The 19,652-nt window shown below is 52.9% G+C and overlaps 1 protein-coding gene across 1 annotated transcript; it reads right to left on the reverse strand.

Moving 5' to 3' along the window:
• Positions 1–295: 295 nt before the first annotated feature.
• EIF4A3 (eukaryotic translation initiation factor 4A3) lies at positions 296–11,207 on the reverse strand. Its single transcript, XM_027568307.2, has 12 exons — positions 10,991–11,207; positions 8,802–8,874; positions 8,097–8,163; positions 7,609–7,671; positions 6,689–6,821; positions 6,385–6,465; positions 4,674–4,815; positions 4,134–4,272; positions 3,449–3,564; positions 900–1,007; positions 679–806; positions 296–525 (listed from the first exon to the last, which is right to left on the reverse strand). Exons 1-12 carry the CDS (start codon positions 11,157–11,159, stop codon positions 509–511), a joined length of 1,236 nt encoding a protein of 411 aa, XP_027424108.1. The 5' UTR covers positions 11,160–11,207; the 3' UTR covers positions 296–508.
• Between the last annotated feature and the right edge of the window lie 8,445 nt (positions 11,208–19,652).

Raw genomic sequence — 19,652 nt, forward strand, 5'->3', positions numbered from 1 at the left:
CCATCATCCCGACCAACGTGGGCAGTCTGCAGAGGCGGGCAGTTCTACCACTTCCATTTACCATTCAAGAGACCAGAGAACGGGGCGAAGGGCCTGACCTGCTGCCCAGATCACACTGCACATTACCAGAAAAGCTGGGGACATCTTAAGAAACATAAATTACAGGGGCACCTGGCCGGCTCAGCCAGTGGAGCAGGCGACTCTTGCTCTCAGGGTCATGAGTTCGAGCCCCATGTTGGGGGGTAGAGATAACTTAAATAAATGTTAAAAAGAAAGAAAAAAAAGAAACAAATTAGGATTTATGGTAAAAGTTCTAAACATTTAATGAAAAACACTCAGAGCAGTGCATTATTTACATGTAGGTAAGAAAAAAACACAAGGGCTCGTCCTGGGGGCTGTCGGGGAGTTTACACAAACCCCGTCACCCAGAAGCCGCCCCTGAGCGCTTCCCAACCAGAGCACAGGGCGGGCAGACGGCCACCAGCTCCTCGTCAGCACGGCAGGCTCCTCAGATCAGGTCAGCCACTAAGAGACAGAAAGGCACATATGAAGGAATAATACAAACGTGATGAAAACGCACGGCTCTAACTGGAGGCTCACAAGAGACGTCCCTAAAACACAAAGAGAACAGGAAAAAGGACCCCAGGGCCCCCACACCCAGGACGGGCGGCCACTCACCGTTCATGGGCATCTCGTCGATCTGGGTGGAGTAGTACTGCTCGATGTCCCTCAGGATGCGGATGTCATCATTCTTCACAAAGTTGATGGCCACCCCCTTGCGGCCGTAACGGCCCGACCGCCCAATTCTTCAAGAGCAGAACAGACCACTTCAGTAAATGCAGCAGGAAAGGTGTCGGCGAGCCCACCACTAAGGAGACCCACGAGAAGCCCGCCCGTACCTGTGTATGTACAACTCTCTGTTGTTGGGCAGGTCGTAGTTGATGATGAGGGACACCTGCGGGACGTCCAGCCCCCTGGCCCACACGTCTGTGGAGATGAGCACCCGGCTGCAAAAGGAGAAGGAATTTGAGGCAATCACCTCAGTCATAAAAGTTTTGGACTGGCAGAGCACCTGGGTGGCTCTGTCAGTTAATCATCCGACTCTTGATTTCGGCTCAGGTTCATGATCTCAGGGTCATGAGACAGAGCGCCGCATCGGGCTCCACGCTCAGCACAGAGTCAGCCTGCCCTTCTCCCTCTGTTCTTCCCCCCCATCCCCATAAATAAAATCTTAAAAAAAAAAAAAAAGGTTCTAGACTGACTAGGAGTCGAAAACACACTGGGTCATCCCCACACAGGACCCTCCCCACCCCGCAGGTGTGAGGGGTCGCGGACTGCACCAGACCCGTGCAGAAGGGCACTTCACGTACTCAGCTGTACTGAGTTCCCGCGTGCTACCAACGATAAAGACAATTCAAGTACCTCTCATTGTACTGCATTCAATTTGTTGAAAGCCAGTCCCCTGTCAATCACTGGGAAACACACTTTACTTCTGCCTAGCAAGGACTCAGGAAAGGCAGCGTCACTGACTTAGGTGCGGGGTTCACTGTGTGTTCAAATTTGAACTGCAACTCACAACACCGTGCCCTTCAGCAGGACAGGGTCTGGCGGACCGCCGGCCAAGCACCCGCAATGTGCTGGAGTGGGGTGTCTGGCCATGTAAAATACGCACGGGATTTTGAATACTTAGAACAAAAAGAGAGCAGAAAAACCTTAATTTGTATTTTTAATGCAAATGAAATGTTGAAAATGTTGAAATGATACGCCGCATCGGGTTGAATAAAATACATTAAAAATCAACTTCACTTGCTTCTTTTTATCTGTTTTACTGTGGCCACCAGAAAACCCCAGATTACACACGTGGCTTGAATTGTAGGTTATCAGCCGCGACTGGTCTGGAAGCACTCAGAATACGAAGGGACAACAACGTGGGAGAACAGGAAGGTGCCACAGCCACACCATCACCTGCACGCGCAGCCCCAGCGGGGAGAGGACAGGACCCCCGCCGCGGGGAGGGGAGGCCGGGCTCGGAGGTCAGATGCCTGTCACACAGGGGCCACACGAGAGCCACACCGAGACACATCAGGGTGGGACCGGGAGAGACAGCAACCACGGCAGCGGGGGCAGCAGGGACTTCACGACGGAACAACCGTTAACCCAGAATCCTCTCAGCAGATCCCTCTCTCGAGACAACGGAAGGAGGCATTTCACAGTGAAGCAAACACTTCCAGACAAACTAAAACCCACATCTGGTCACTGGTAGCCCCAAATTAAATACATAAAAACGTTTTTCAGGGAGAAGAAAACCCATCCCAAACAGAAGGTCAGAGATAAAGGAAAAAAACAAATGCTGAATACGTGTCTGAACGTAGATACACTTTGCCAACAGAGCAAAGATGTCGTGTGGAGTTTCCACGGAAGAGCAGGGTCGCTGACGGCACCGCTTCCGGCCTCTGTGGGCAGGGACGAGGGCCCCGGTGCCCGCCACGACAGGTGCTGAGGACGGCACGCGCTGTGCCAAGGAGGCTACTCAGCTCATGAAGGTAGAAATGTTTTCCAAAATCAGAACAGGGGAGAAGGAATAAGAGTAAGAACGAATCCAAAATAAAGAAATAAACGAATTAGGGAAGAAACATGAGAACTAAAATGCACTTACGACACAGTCGGTTTAAACCACACGTACCAGTGTCGGCATTAATAAAACCAGACCAGCGGCTCCAATTAAAAGACCGCGATCACCATTAGACTACAGGGAAACCCAAACCAAAACACGGCGTGCCGCGTGCACCAAGGACACGGCAGCTTCCGGCCACAAACGGGAGGCGGAGGGTGTGAGGATGCCCGAAGAGGACAGCCTCTGGCCGCGGCTGCCATGGCTGCATCACAGCAGGATGGGAGACACAGACGCTTCTGTGACCAAAACTGCGCCTCCGCAAACAGAGTGATTCCGCATTGCAGGCCCGGCCTTAGGCCACATCTGGCAGGAGCTCACCGAGCCTCCAAGAACTGCATCCACGGCACTCTCGATGCCGACGGGACGGTTAAGAGAAACCGAGCCAAGGATGCCGAGCATCTGCCCCTCCAGGGCACCCCATGGCGCTCAGCCTGCACACACACGCATGCATCTGAAAGGTAAGCGTGTGCTGGGCCACCGAGCACATCTGAATACAAGTCAACAAAGCACATTCTCTGACCACAGTGGGATTAAGCTAAAGACTAATCATGGAAAGATGAACAGAAAATCTCCTTATCCGGCAATGAAGAAACATGCTTCAAATAAGGCAACCGACCTATCCAGTGAAGGCTGCCACCACTCAACCTAGCCCAGGGCACCCACGGCAGCTCCCTCTACAGCCGGGAGCATGAGGGGAATCCAGCACAGCCCACAGACAGAGCGCCCAGGGAACACCACCGGTGGGACCGGGTGCAGAGAGAGGAGCCGGCCCACCTGGCACCGGACCGGAACTCCTTCATGATGGACTCGCGCTCCTTCTGCGGCATGTCCCCGTGCATGGACGAGACCGTGAAGTTGGCTTCTCTCATCTTCTCTGTCAGCCAGTCGACCTGCAGGTCAAACCAGCAGACGCCACTGTAAGCTCAGAAACCAAACCAGATGGTGTGTTCTGGATTTTACTGCGATCGCCTACAGCAGAACCAATGTGAACGTGCACAGCGCAAGTGCTCTTAAAACTCAGACCAATCTTCACTGGACGTGCAGAAAACTGCACTTTCCCTAGCACATTTAGGGCAAAACTCCTATTTGTTCCATATAAATTTCTCAAGGGAAAAAAAAGGACTATCTCTCACTGTTCTCATTTGAAATTTAAATTCCCATCTTTTTTGGAACGTGGCCCAACTCCTTTCCCTGTTTCAAGGAAGCCGCCGGGGCTCTCCGCTGCATCTGCACACGAGCATCGCTTGGGAGCCTACAAAACCCAGGCCCGGGTCCCACCTAAAACCAGTTGACTCCCGAGCCTTCGCTCATGGGACCAGCATCAACACTTCTGCACAGTCCACTGGACACGCCCGATTGTTCGCTCCTGAGCCTTTAAGGAGAAGGGCTGACGGGCGTTCCTATGAGAACCTTCCATTTGGGCCAGAAAGACACCGAACAGCTCAAGGTGGCCACGTACCTTCCTTTTGGTGTTACAGAAGATGACCGCCTGAGTGATGGTCAGCGTGTCGTAGAGGTCACACAGAGTGTCAAATTTCCACTCTTCCCTCTCCACCGCCACGAAAAACTGCTTGATGCCTTCTAGAGTCAATTCATCACTGGAAGACAAAGACAAGTCCGGTGAACACATTCTTCCACCAAGGTCTGCGGGCGCACACAAGCCAAGCACTGCTCCCGGCGCCTGCCTGCCCCACGGCGGCCCCCGCCCCTCCCGGCCACAGCCCTCCCAGCAGTCAACACTCCCGCCGCACGGGCCACACGCCGACCAGCCTCAGCCTTCAATGGCCGCTATCTCTCGGATTATGTATTTTACTCCCACGACACTGATGGACAAACACCATCAGCTAATTGATAAATTTGGAATTACTGGGCCAAAGGGGAATGCACATATAAGAGCTGGCTTTTCAAAACAGAAAATAAAAAAGAATTTTCACGTTTTAAGGCCCAAATACAAGCTATGTGGCTGTTTTCGCACCACCCAGAAGCAGCGCATTCCTACCGCTTCACCAGGATGCGGATGGGGTCCGTCATGAACTTGTTGGTCATTTCCAGGATTTCATGAGGCAGCGTGGCACTGATGAGCACCACCTGCGTGGCTGGGGGCAAGTACCTGTACACGTCGTAGATCTGCTCTTTGAAACCTGGGACAAAGGATGAGGCACGGTGAATTTTGAAGGCTGCACACTTTGACACAGAAGTGGCGACTGTGAGGTGTAAGGTTGTACAAGGAATCTCTTCCACAGAACCGGGAAATCCATGCTCCCTGCCCCTCTGCCGCTCCCTGCCCCTCCCTGGTAGGCTCTGGGGATCATGGCTCCACCCCAAGAGGCTGGGGTGCCGACAGTTAAGAGCAACAGAAACCCAGCCCTGGGTCGCCCACAAGCTCAGACGCTTGCTGGCAGTCAAGGCTGTCCTAGCTGCTGCTGCCCTGGGAGGACCTGCGTCCATTGTGGCCACATCTGCCATATTTAAAAGAATCCAGAGATCTGGATTTTTACAAAACAACCTTCCAGTTATAAAACAACTCCCACACACGGAATCATTACAGTTGTGTACTGGAAACTAGGACATCATGCATCAACTACACTCAATCTGTGGCACCCGGCCCACAGGTCACCACACCACGACTCTGCCCGGCCTGGGCAGGATGGGGTCAGCAGGTGAGCCTGTGACAATGCCCAGCCTCCCAGGGCCCCCTAAAAGACCTCGAGGCTGTGATCACACAAACGACAGAGCCCAAGATCTGCCTTCCTAACAAATTCCCAGAGGATGTGGACGCTGCTGGTCTGGAGACCTCACCCCACGAAGTGCTGCCCACGGGGCCGGAGCACAAGGAACCACCGGCAGCCACAGCTTCCCCAGACACTCACGAAGGCCCGCGTGCCCCATAGTAGCTATGCCATCTCACGCAGCTCAAGAGCAGCCCCTGGGGACCTGGACACCAAGAGAACCCCCGAGAACCCTGCCTGCACTGCTGGTTAGCGCCTCCTCCACCCGGGTGACCCCGATGTCTGGGAGGCACCCCACCAACCCCCTGGTATGATGCGGGAGACCGGGGCGGGAGGGGTGTGGGTGAGCAGGGAGGACAACGTAACAAGGCCCTGGCCCAAGGTGACATTTTCATGACGTGTTTCCCCGCCGTGGACTAACGCCACAGCTGTCATCACTGAGGGGCATCACATATCTGTCCTGAGACGTTTTGGTAGAAACACATGAAACACCTAGAAAATACACATAATAAGTCTAGAAATTTATCTTATCAACCGGTAAAAAAGTAAAATCAGCTTAGACAACCAATAAGACAACTAGTTAAATAAACGAGAGTATCTAAACAGAATACCCCATTGCCACAAAACCAGCTTCCCTGACACACTCTTGTGCCCCCACAGTCCACAGCAGGCACCTCTACACGCCCCACCTCAAGCTCACGCCTCTCCGTCAGTGCCAACCGCCAGATGCACAAGAAGCAACACCGCACGAGTCCGGGCAGAGATGCCGGGGTTCTGGCTGCCACCGGCCTCACGCACCCCCTACCCCCTGACCCCGGTGAGAAAAGCAAGGTGCACATCTCACGTCCCCAGCCGCCCCCAGGGCACGAGGCTTTCTGCTGACACCTGCAACACTTGCATTCGCTCCACGTTTCAACTCTATGTCGTGAACACGTTAACAGTTCAAGGTCAGGAGAACATCTAGGCTTTTGTGACTCGTACCTTTATTCAACATCTCATCGGCCTCGTCCAACACCAACATCTTGATGGCACGTGTCCTCAAACTCCTGCGCCGAATCATGTCTGTAGAATCAGTGTGAAATCATTACACCTCAGGCTACAAGGAAGCAGCCAGCCATTCCACCTGGTTTCAAAGCATTTCAGAAACTTCTGTCCACTTCTTACACGTCACCCCAACACAACACTCCAGCACGCAGCACAGCAAACGGAGAACAGTGCTGGGTCATTCGAGCATGTCTTAACAAACACTACCCACTGCACGACTGTTACAGACAGAAGTGCTTACCAAAGACACGCCCGGGTGTGCCAGCCACAACGTGCTGCCCGTAGTCCAGCTTCCTGATGTCCTCCCCCACGTTGGTGCCCCCAATGCAGGCGTGGCACTGCACGTTCATGTAGTCCCCCAGAGCGAGCAAGCCCTAAATTAAAACACACGTCACATCTGGGGCGTGCCCTCAGGACCACACTGAAGCCAGAGACCTGAGTTTCCCCAAAGTGAAGGTAATCTCTACTCCAATATAAGATGACCCTCCACGTATTATTTACACCATGAAACTACCTCCCTCTTCTAGGCTTTTCTGTGCCAAAATGAAGTTCATTTTACTGGTTTCCTTTTTCTTTTTTAAGATTTTTATTTATTTGACAGAGAGAGACAGAAAGAAGAGAGAACAGAAGCAGGGGGAGTGGGAAAGGGAGAAGAAGGCTCCCCGCCGAGCAGGGAGCCCGATGTGGGGCTCGATCCCAGGACCCTGGGATCATGACCTGAGCTAAAGGCAGTCGCTTAACCGACTGAGCCATCCAGGTGCCCCAATTTTACTGGTTTCTTATTACAGAAACAATACAATTACAAAAAAACCCAAAAATACATGGAATTCATAATCCTAGCCACCCAAAGACAATATTAACATCTTAATATATATCAAGTCTTTACTCTGTTCAAAATACAAAAATTATAATTATTTTACTAAAATGGATTTTCCGTTGAAAAAAATTACAATTCTGAGACTACAAAAAGCTATTGGAATCACACCAGCTACGCTAAAAATAACTTAGTATAAACCAGCAACTCCTGTAATGATGATTTATGACAAAATGTTAGGAATCGGGAACCGAAAAATAGGATTAGATTAAATCAACCCGCCGGCCTTTTACACCTGAACAAGAAAGCAGCACTTGCGAACATGGCACCACCTCACACTGGCTCACCTTCTGGATCTGTACAGCTAACTCTCTTGTTGGAGCCAAGATCAAAGCCTGGGTTTCGCGAACCTAGTAAAATAATGTCAGAAAACAGAGAATCCTCAGTATTCTCAAAGCAGACTGCACTAATTCAGATGCAGATCTATTTTGAACATTACCACGTGTTAGCCACACATCTCATTTCTAATGGAGATAAACAAACCCGAATATAAGTTCAAGTGTGAACCCAGCAATCGTGGGGTACACTGGGCAGGATTCTTGCTTGCAGACAAGAATGGCCCCTAAAATATCTCTCCATTTAAATGACAAGGAGTTTATGACAATATTAGTTAGCTCTCATATTAGTATGCAGTTCAGAGTCTCTTAAAAAATTTGAGTCCGTACAACTAAATAGACATTTTTAAAAACTGTCCTTTTTGAACACTGCAGTTACAGGAGAAAAGGAAATATTTCCTAGGATTAAAGGAAGGTTCATTTGAAGAGCGGCAGATTACCTGGATATCTAAACACTGGAGGACAGAAATGCTGAAGGTGGCAGTTTTGCCTGTACCGGACTGCGATCTGAGAAAGAAAACACAGGTGCAGGGGTGAAGAAGGACGGGCTACCTAGTCCCACTCTCACCCCCCGACCCTCAGCAGCGCTCTGAGGGGCGGGCTGCAGAAGCACCTGGGCAGCTTCTTCCGACCAGACGCCCACCTCCCCAAGGGGACCAACACCTTCACCGCAAGGGGTGGGACTCCGCATGGTGTCACAGGCGGGAAGGCCAGCAGATGCAGCTCTTGCATCAGGAGCAGTCGGAGCTGCAGGGTCTATAACCCTGACAGGTGTTACAGGTGGCAAAAAAGAGAGATTCCCTTTTTTAAAAATGTAATGCTCTTCTGTAATTTGGGACCCAAACCGTCCTCCAAAAATAAATTTTCTTGTAAAGAAGTCTTTAAAATTAAGGCAAATCAGGAATAAAGCCATTAAGAGAGTATTATAAATCATTCCACACGCCAACAGAGAAGTAAAGCTGGCTAAAAATACAACAGCTTTCTAGAGTAAAGCGCACACACACACACACACACACACAAAACAAGACACCCTGCGGCTAAAGTCAAGGGAAGGGTTGGTGGCGAGTCTGTGGAAGAGGAGAAGAGCGGTCCTCCCAGCGCACTCAGCTAACTAGCGCCCAACCCCGATCGTGCCAGGGACGTACTGAGCAATGACGTCTCTGCCTTTAATTATCTGCTTGATGGCTCGCTGCTGGATGGCCGACGGTTTCTCAAAACCTGTAAAGAGAAACAGAGAAAGTTAGTTCTAACCACAAGGACACTGGAAGCTCCTTGGTGCACAGACGGGTATCTTTTTTTTTAAGGCCCCACCTCCACCCCTCTGAACCCAAAATCCAACACACCAGAGCTCTCAAGAAACAGCTGCTGAATGAACTGGGCTGAACTGTATTTTTAAACTAACGTGGATCTTATTTGTACAGACAAAATCTCTATAAAAGAAACACTGTTGCAGGGCGCCCGGGTGGCTCAGATGGTTAAGCGTCTGCCTTCGGCTCAGGTCATGATCCCAGGGTCCTGGGATCGAGTCCCGTGTCGGGCTCCCTGCTCCTTGGGAGCCCGCTTCTCCCTCCGCCTCTCTCTCTCTCTCTTTCATGAATAAATAAAATCTTTAAAAAAAAATAAATAAAATAAAGGAAACATCGTTGTAGAATCCAGAGACCCCAGTTAGATTACTAAAAAAAAAACCCCAACATATTAACGGTGGTCCTTCTGAGAATGGGTGGGAGAGGCTCGCCTTTTACCCCGACTCCTTCTGTGCTGATGTTACAGCAGCCTGCATCGCTTTTTACTGTTTCCACTACTTTTTAAACTACAAGAGTGGAAAATGAATCCAGCAGCACTGTAGCCACCCCTTTCCTCTCCGGATCAGTCTGCACGCTGTTCATGCCACTACATCGGCACTGACTCCATGGCTCGGGCGGTTCTGTAGGGGGGGGGGGGGTCCACGCTGTGCTCCTTCCACGTGTGATGCGGCCTCATGAACTACAACACCACCCCCTCCAACACAGCCATTACCACATTACCAAAGAATGAGGCTACTCTGAAGGAATAAATGTTATCTTGCAGGTAAACAGAAGTTTAGGTACAAAAGATATTTTAGTTACTTCTGGGTAGTCTTTTAAAATGTAGCACGGATTTCCCATCTAACATTAAAACTGTAACAGATGATTTAAAACCCTCGTGATGACCAGGCACACGGATGGGAAACTAAAAACAGTGTTTGGGGCAGGGATGTCCTGGATGCCAAGAGGCAGGCAGGACTGTCAGCCTCACCGCCCGGCTCGGCAGCAATGGCACTTCTCACCTCCCATCCCCTTGCTCTCTCTAAACTGTGGTAATATCAAGGACTGTTGGGTAAAACGCGGCCTAGTCCCACGTGTCAGGCAAAGATGCTGATCACTCCCAACTGCATCCGCAGCCCCACCTATTCCCAGGCTCCCGACATCTCCAACAGGTTGGCTCACAGGCCCCTCAAACTCACCTGCCTCCCTCAAGTGCTCCCCACCTCCGCAAATGGCAGCACCACCCACCAGGTGCTCACAAAATCCGGGAATCCTCCCTCCCCTGCTACTCACATTCAACCCATCTCCACCTCAACACCATCAACTCTCTCCTGGACTCACGTCCCTCCTTCCTCCCCTGCCTCACCTCTCTTCAAATCCACACCCCCAGAATAACCTCCGAAAGTGCAAATCTGACCGTGTCATCCCCCTACTTCAAACCCTCCAATGGCTTCCCACTGCACTTAGAAATAAAATTCAGGCTCTTCATCACCTTAGAGGATGCCCTGCAAGATCTGGCCCTGCCTGCCGCTCCAAAGTCGCCCCTGGGCTCCCGCCACGGAGGGCTTCTTTCTGTTCCCGGAAGGCATCCGACTCAGTGCTGCAGGGTCCTGGCACCAGCTGCTCCCTCTGCCCGGTCCTCTCACAACGGGCTCCTTAATCCAGACCTCAGCTCAAATGTCAGCCTCTCCTGGGAGCCCCCTTACCGATCAGCCCCACTACTCCCCTCACCCTGCCCCTTCGCAGCCATCACCACTGCCTGAAGCAAGCTCGGCTCCAGGCTGCGCTTCTCCCCGAAGTCACTTAAGCTCCCTTAGGGCACGAGCCTGCCGGGTTCAGGGCTAAACCCTCAGGGCCCAGACAGCGCGGGTCCCTAACAAGCCTGTTATCCGCTGCACGGGGGACTCCCCGGCGCCCGAAGACTTCACAGCCCTCGCCGGGCCCAGCGAGGTGCTGCGCACCCAGGACGACGCGCCGAACCCGTCCTTGGCCCCGGGACTCCCGCCCCGCCCCGCCCCCGCCCTCCCCGCCCGCGCCCCGCGGTCCCCGACCGTAGGCGTAGATGCCGCGCAGGAGGTCCTCCCGCAGGCCCATGGTGTCGAACGTGGGCGTCACGTCCACCTCCTCGCTGGTCTCGAACTCCACTTTGGTCATGTCCTCCTCTTTGAGCAGCCGCTTCCGCGCCGAGCCCGAGGTCGCCATCGTGGCCGTGGCCGCCATGATCCCGAGTCCGCTGAGAGCGGAGCGCGCGCCGCAGCGGAAAGCGGAAGCAGGGCCCCGCGCCGCCGGCGCCAGGAACTGACGCCACCGCGCGCGTGCGTACGAGCGTGCGTCGGGGGCCGCGAGCTTCTCTCCACGTGAAAAGGGAAACGGGGCTGGGTTCAGGGAGAGGGGCGGTGCTGCTGCCGCTCTCGCGCGATTTAAGCTCCCGCAGGATCTCGCCGGGGGCGGGGCACCGCCCAGCCCCTATAAATAGGGCGGAGGCGCCGCGGAATGGGGTTCGAGTGGGTTGGTCGGTTGTGGTTCCTTACGTCTTTGTCGCCGGGCTGGCGGGCCTGGAGCTCCCAGCTGACGGCCGCCACCGAGCGAGGAGCCTCGTCCGCACCCTCATTCCGCCAAGGTCCCCGGCGCGGGCGGAGGGCGCCCGCTCGCCGCGGGAAAGGCAGCGCTGGCGCCCGGCGGAAAACCTCACGCAAACGGTCTACTTTTGGAAAGCCTTGCTACCAGCTCTGATCAGTTGTCCGGGTTTTAAGACCCTAAGGAAGAGAGCCCCTGCGCGGTCGAGTGTGTGAGGGGAGCGCCCCAGGCCGGGGGTGCGGGCGGGCCCCGGGCACGGCCCCCGGGCTGCGCTGCACCTGCAGCTCCCGGGCCCCCTGCGGGCGGGGGGAGGGGGTTGGCAGACACGCCTGCCCGGGAAGGGGGCCCCGGAGGGCTTGGGTTTTCCCTGTGCACGGGAGCCGGTCCTGCGTCTGACCCTAAACTTCCCTAAGTGCCCCTAATGGCGGGCTTCCCTGCTCGCCCCGGGACCCGCGTCACCTCCTGACCTGGGTTCATTCTGTGTTCGAGATTGAGAATCTCGCTTTTAACTTCGTGAGGGTTACACTCGCTTTTTCACTGTTTGCTTGGTTCGCATGATTGGGCACGTCTTTAATCCACCATATCTTTCCAGGGGTGTTTGAACGCTCTCCTGTTGTGAAGGTTAATTTAGTTAAAAGTGGACAAATGTTTCATCCACTAAACCAGACACATGCAGAGTGCAGTGCGTTGCAGTGTTGACAGCAAACAAGTCAATGAGGGCTGGCTTCTCCTGAAGCTCTCGCCCTAAGGGCCGAGTATGTCCAAATGCTACAAGATGGTTGACCTGATAAACAGGCCTAGTAAGAATGCTGGTATTCGTCAAATATTAAATGTTTCTAAAGCCGCCTTTCTTCCTTAGACTTTAAAATAAAATGTAAGTTGTTAAGTCTTCTTACTCCACAAAGGTTTATCCGGTGCCCTCTCTGAGGTTGTACACACTGTTTTGCAAGCTGTGCCCTTGGGCCGTGTTGTAAAATGCACATGGATTTCAAAACTGTAAGAAAAGAATGTAAAATATCTCGTGAATAACCTTTACATTGACTGTCTATTGAAATGACCATATTTTAGATATACTGAGTTACATGAAATATGTGATTTCAATTAATTGCACCTGTCTTAAAAATATGGCTACTAGAATGGTTCAATTACACTGTATATGATACTCCTATGGGACGGCGCTGCTCTAGGTACTTAGCCTTGCCAAGAGTGGGGGAAAGAGTACATTGAAGATTACTGACTTTACAAGTTGTGGTATCAATGAGGAGAGAAAAAAAATTCTTGCATTCCTACCAAGTGTGAAGAGGATGATTGCCTCTCTGCACTTGTTCAGAGATTTTTCATCTTACCATCCACCGAGGCTTGTCTTTGGCCTTCACACTCTTACGCCATTTTCCTGGCAATGTTCTTTAGCCCTGTTTGAACACACATCTTAAAAGCCTCTTCCTTTTGTTTGGGGCCAATAACTTTTTGACTTTGTAGGCCAGAGTCCATGAAAAGGACAAGAGCTTTGGGGATAGGAGGGCGGTTGTCGGTGCAGTCTCTCCTGAGCAGTGCTCACCGGGAACAATGGGGAACAAGGCCGACTTGGTCTTTGTCCTTGAGGTTAATCTAATCCAATGGGATGACACCCTCCCCCGAAATATAGTTTGTGAAGTGAGGTGCAGGACACGGCAGGGACTGCACCCGAATATAACAGGCAGGTCCCCCTTGGTGACCACGAGGCCTCTGGAAGGATAAAGAGGGTTAATCCACTCTAGGGAGCTTGGAGCTGGAAGTGGGTTCAGTGGATCGCAGCAGAGCCGTGTTTTTATTATGTAGGACAGATGGCCCCTGGCTATTGCAGCTGGGAGAGAGTCCCTCTCTGGAGAGGTTTCCCTGCTCCAACACCGCACCAGTTTTCACAGCCTATGCAACGCACACCACAGGGTCAGTAGATCTGAAACTGGTTCTGCTTTATCACCAGTAGGAAGTATAATCTAGTCATTTGTGTATTGAGAACATGCTTTAGTTACTTGCTCTGTCTGTGAAAATATTTCCCCACGTAGCTATGTTGTGTTGGGCGTAAGCATCTACGTACAACCCAGGAATTGACAACCCAGCTTGGGGGTCAGTAAGCAGTCCGTTGCTTGAACATCCAGATTAATGTTTCCATTCTGTCAGAAACCTCAATTGTAATTCCAGCTAGAAGGTGCAGACTAGAAATGGCCCCACTCTGGGTCCCCTAAAAAATGGATTTAGAGGGCTTATCAACCCTGGGCCCCTCACCCCAGGACTTTTGGTCACCACAGGGGACCCACCCATTTCTGTTTGGGTGCAATAGCTCCTCTATCTCCTGCACCTCACTTCCCACACCTTTATATTTGGCTGGGGGGGAGGTTACCTTACCTGATTAGACTAATCGTAGGGAGGGCAAGGTCCCATGCCTGTTTTTTCCCCATCGCCGTCTGGCACATAGTAGGTGTGCCTGGTTGTGTGGAGTAAGAGGGCAGGAGGAACGCAGGATGGATCTGGCTGTTCGGGAGATCCCCGAGCTCATCCCAGAGCAACAGGGAAGACAGGAACAGATTTGTGGGCTACACCACAGGAGCCCACCTACTTCTTTTCTCTGTTACCTGTGTTGGCCTCGGGGTGAAGGCAAAGTGGCTGGTCTTGTCCAGGGGCAGAAGGAGGTTTGGGTGTAGTGCTGCTGGGCTGGGCTCCCATGAATCATCACCACAGGAGTTGATGCCCTGAATCCGAGGGGCTGTCCCCGAAGATGGACTTCCTGCCAGAGGTCCCTGCCCACCACCAGGTATTAGAGGGTAAACACTAGAGAGGCACGGACCTCTCTAGCCTCACCTAGTCGGGGGGAGAGCTCACTAAGCTCCTGAACCCACTGGCTGGACCCGAGACGACACACTGCCGGTGTCCAGCATTTGGGCGGCAGGAGTACAAGAGCATCTTTCTGGTGCAGGCACTGTTCCAGGTGCCGGAAGGGGCAGTGGACAGGACAGACAGCACTGCCTCGCGTAGCTTGTGTTCCATAGGAGGGCAAGCCCTACAAAACATGTAAACCAGTAAGATAATTGCAGGTTTTAGAATTGCGTGATGCAAAACAAAACAAAAAAAAGCAAAGTGGAAGAGAGTTAGTGGGTCGCTGATTTACCAGGTTACTGGAGGACGGTGCCCCGTACATTATTAAAGGAGGTAGCCATGGCAACACCCCAGGGAGGAGTGTTCCAGGAAGAAGGGACCATGAGTGTGAAGACTCCTGGACAGGCAGGGGATTGGTGCAGTTGACAGAGAGCCAAGGTGGTTGTGGCATCGTGAATGTGGGCAAGTGTGGGGATGGAGTGTGGGGGTGGGAGAAGAGGTGAGCAAGGCCAGATCATAAAAGGTCTCACAGGATGTGAGTGGAGTTTAAATTCCTTCTGGTGGCCACAGGAGTCACTTTCTTTGGGAAGAGAGGAATGCATTCTGATAAGTGGTTTAGAAAGATGACCTGGCTGAGGCAAGAGGTGCAGAGGCTGGCCCAAGGGGCCGCAGAGCCCTGCTGGACAGGTGGTGGCGGCTGCCAAAACCGGAGCAGTGGAGACGGGGAGAGGAGGACTCGGGAGAGGTTGGGGTGATGTATGGGGCGGACAGGGGCTGTCAAGGCTCAAGAGGACTAAGATGGACTCCTGGGTTTCTGGTGTGAGCATTCTGAGTGGCCACAGAGTGAGATGGGGAGGCCATAGGACAGCAGTGGGGGGTAGCCTGGGGGCAAAGTTAATAGATCAACAGACCCCCAGGAGTACAGGTGTGCACCGGTTTATGGCAGCATGACTCACGATCGCCAGAAGGTGGGAATAGCCCAATGTCCCGGAGGGATGAATAAACGCAACGTGGTCCGTCCACACAACGGGTGGAATCACTCAGCCACTACGCTGAGCGAAAGAAGCCAGACACAAAAGGTCACATGTGCACGATTCTATGAAATGTCCGGAAGAGGCAAATCCATAGAGACAAGAAGTAGATTAGTGGTTCCGGGAGATGGGGGGAGGAGCTGCTCAATGGGCCTATATAGGGCTTCATTTTGGGGACAAAAATGTGCTGTAACTAGAGGTGATGTTTGTACAGCACTGTGAATGAGCTAAATGCCACAGAATGGTTCGCTTTAAAATGGTTAATCTTAGAGGCACCTGGCTGGCTCGCTCGGTAGAGCGTGCGGCTCGTGATCTCAAGGTTGTGAGTTCGGGCCCCACGCTGGGCATGAAGCCTACTCAAAACAATAAATAAATAAATAATAAAAGAAAATGGTCAATGTCATGTTGTGTGAATTTCACCTGATTTAGCTGGGTTAGATCTGAGATGCCTAGACAGGCAAGTGGGGTTGACAGGCTGGTGGTTCCGTGTATGAATATGAAAACCAACAGAGAATGACCGGTTTTACCTGCTCCTGGGGGAATGGCTGCTTCCCTCCCTCCTCAACCCACTCTCGGCGTTGGTGCGGGCCAGAGGTGGGTGTGCGGTCCACGCTACTTGGTCTGTACACCAGAGGCCCCGCCCGGCCCCGCCCCGGGGACACGCACTCAGTCTTCTGCAGTGTGGGGTTGAGAACCTGCCTAGAAATTCTGGAATTCTCCCCAGCATTCCTCAGAAGAGCGAGGAAGCATAGTTCCCATTTATGGTAGGTCAGCCTCTACCCGGAACCTGGCCCCGCAGGGCAGTGGGGCCAGTCACCCCTGTCTTCCACCTGCACTCCAGTTCTCCGGACCCTCACGTGCCTAGCACGGCGTCTTCACCTGCTGCCAGCATCCTGATTGCAAGGCAAGCCCAGAAGCCCCTCACTCAAGCTCCCTACATTTTATGGATAAAGTGTCACCCACAGGTGCTTGTGGCTGGCCCCGGGCGGCTCATGGTGACTACCGACCGCTGCTATGGGATGTGGTCACTAGGTGGTGCTGTCCCCATGCCACCTGAGCCCCCCACCCCAGCCCACCCCTTGCGAGTTCCTCCAGAAGACACTTTCAACCAAGCCAAGGTCACCAGAAATACCGCTTCCTTGACCTTGGAAGTGTGGAAAAGTCACCCAGTCGGGGTCCACCTGACGATGCCATGGTGACTAAGAAATGGTTTTCGCCCTCCTGTGCTCATGGCCCTTTGGGAACTGGGGGCTTCCTCAACTCTGTCCCTAGAGCTCCCGGTATTTCTGTTCCTTACTGCAGAAGCACCTTCAGCACACGCCACTGGCCTCCTCTTTGACTTAGAATGATGGCATTTCCTTGAGTTTTTTATAACTATCTAGAACTTTCCACGCACCAGGCGCGGGGTGGGGAGTGCTTTCCCACCCTGATACAGGTGTGCCACTATTAACTGGAGAGGAAAGAAAGCCAAGCCTCAGGAGTTTAAATATCCTGCCTCAGAGGACAGCTGGAGGGCAGCAGCTCCACGACTCTGGGCTGAGAGCCCGCGTCCAAGTCTCACCTCGGATCTGTGCTCTTGCCTGCTCCTCCCAGGTGGCCACAGCCTTGTCCTTCTGGTCAGGAGGAGGTTTGGGTTCTGGTTGCTGTTCTGCCATCAGCTAGCTGTGTGACCTTGGGAACCAACCCTTGTCTGTTGGGATGAGAATCCTTAAGGTCCTTCCTGCTCAGCCCATGGAGCCATGAACTTCTCTTCTTTCTTGACTAGTCTCTGCCTCGGTGGGAACCAGGCACCCGACCAATGTTTACGCGTTCACCCAACCCATGTGTATGGAGCATCACTGTTCTGGGGGTGGGGACGCAGCAGAGAACAGGAGAGACAAGAATACTTGTCTTCTGGAGGCTGCGGGCTCATAGTGGGGAGGCAGGCAAGAGACCAACAAGTAACTGGAACATATCATATATTAAGAAGCAATGATCCTGACAGACACAAATGAAGCAGGGTAAAGGGGAGGGAGGATGAGGGTGGGGAGTCCATGATTTTAAGTAGAATGGGAAGATGGCTCTTGAGTGGAGTCCTGAAGGAGGAGGGAAAGAAAAGAGCATTTTAGGCAGAAGGAACCACAAGTGCAAAGGCCCTGGGGCTGGAGGGTGCCTGGAGCTTTCGAAGACTTTCAAGTAGCACACGTGTATGGAGCAGGGAAATGGATATGAGAGCAGCAAGTACGAGATAGGCAGGGCCCTGTGGGTCACGGTGAGGATGCGAGGACTTGTAGACAGAAGGCAGTGACGTGCCATGGCTCATCCTCGAACACTCTGCAGGCAGAAGAATTGGCAAGGGGGGCATGGCGACAGGCAGCTGGGAGGTCGTTGCAGAGGTCAGGGCACAGCGGTGCCAGTGGTGAGAAGTGACCAGATTCTCGATCTACCCTGACATAGAACAGCCAAGACTTTTGTCTCATCCCAAATAGCGGTCATCAAATGTTGACTTTGGGCAGATCCGTTGGAATTCCTTAGATGCTCCCCACAACGGATCCTGAGAACCGAAGAGGAGCTCCAGATTTATCCTGACCTTCCTAGGATTTTTCTGAGGGGCTATGCTCCCAGAGGAGAGAAGTTTCCCTGCATCCCAAGATTCTCCATCATCCTCTGGATCGCTGCCATCTGCGGCTTCCTAGGGTTCATACAAAAGCAAAACAAACTTTTTGCACGTGTCCTCCCTGCCGTGAGAATGGATTGGCCCCTGAGGGATACGTGGAGACCCAGTGTAAGGCACGGGCTCTGTGGGCAGGGCCCGGAAGGACGGACCTGTCAGACCTGCTCATCTGCTGCTCAGCCGAGTCTCAGGTCAGCCATCGCTTCTCCGCAACAAGGAAGGCCAGGGCATGGAGTCTGTCCCAGGGAGAGCAGGTCAGCACAGCAGGGGAGGGAGGGAGGCTGGTCCAAGAGCTGTCCTCGAGGGAATGAGGGGCTCCTGCCTCATAAAGAGTGCAGGTGCCTGCTTTGCGGACCGGAGGAGGAAGCAGCTCGTCCCATTTGGCTTGACTAAATGACTTAAACATTCTCTGGCTGCCGAGTGCCACCTTGGCAGCACGGGCCACGATGGATGAAATGCTCTGATTTGTGCTCTTATCTCTACATTGTAGAGATGAATGAAGGGGAAGGAGGGTTTCTAAGCCCAGCTGCCTCTACTGGCGGTCAGGACACAGCCAGACATTTCCAACGGAGCGTTGGTGTGGGCTCTTAGCTGAGGGGTGCAAGACAGCACCTCTCTCTTCGCTTGGTGACCGTCCGCCTCACCCAACGTGTTTATAGGTTTATACCGATTTTCCTAAGCTCTCCCTTACTCATCCCCTCCCATTCTGGAGTCCTGTGTGTGTATGTGTGCGTGTGGGCACGTTTGTGTGTGTGTGTGTGTGCTCGTGAATATATGTGCTTCTCCTTCCCTCCGTCGCAGGCAGGGGAAGACCGAGCCCTTAGCTCTGAGGAGGCATGAGAAGGTCCCGCAGGAGGACCCCCCATCTCAGATGCTCAAGGTTCCTATGAACTTGGGTTCTCTCTGGAATTGCTGCAGGGTTAGAGGAGACTTTTTAGAGTATAAAATATGCTGACAGATCTCTGGGGTAAATTTTCTTCACTGTTAGAACTAACCCCGATTTAAATCGGAACTGAGTTGCAAAGAAACTCCTACGTGTTTTATTGCCATTTGGGGTTTCATTAGAAGCTACTTCACTGCAGGAAGAATGGTCTGGAGTGGCTGCTACTCGGCTACACTCACTTACACCTGACCCCACTTCCACCTGGCCTAGGGGTCCCAGGAGCCGGCACAGTTAGTTGGGGTTTAGAGAGTCCCCAAGAGACCTCTGTCTTCGGCTGCCCTGGTGAGGCGGCATGTAGCTTGAGCTGGCCTGATTCTCTGTGTTCACTCTGATGGGAACGGGAGTCTATGAAAAGTCGGTGCCATCAGACCTTCCACGGGCGTCCTGTGGAGTTCGGGGCCAGATCTGAAATGAAATGGACCCAGGGCTCACCACGCAGCGAGGAGTACAGCCTGAGGTCCCGACTTTTTTCCGCCCCCAGGATAGTGCCCCTACCTCTGCTGAGCTTTCTCTAGTGCAAGTCCTAGGGAGTTCTGGGTTCTTTCTTTCACCTCTGCAGGCTTCCCCAGAGTTTCTTTCTCTCGAGGTGAGCAGTTAGTGGGGAAAGTCCTCGAGACCCTTTCCCTGGTTCTATGACGGGGGCTGCTGGAGGCGCT

This window comes from Zalophus californianus, chromosome 16, assembly GCF_009762305.2.
Source record: "Zalophus californianus isolate mZalCal1 chromosome 16, mZalCal1.pri.v2, whole genome shotgun sequence".
Lineage (NCBI taxonomy): Eukaryota > Metazoa > Chordata > Mammalia > Carnivora > Otariidae > Zalophus > Zalophus californianus.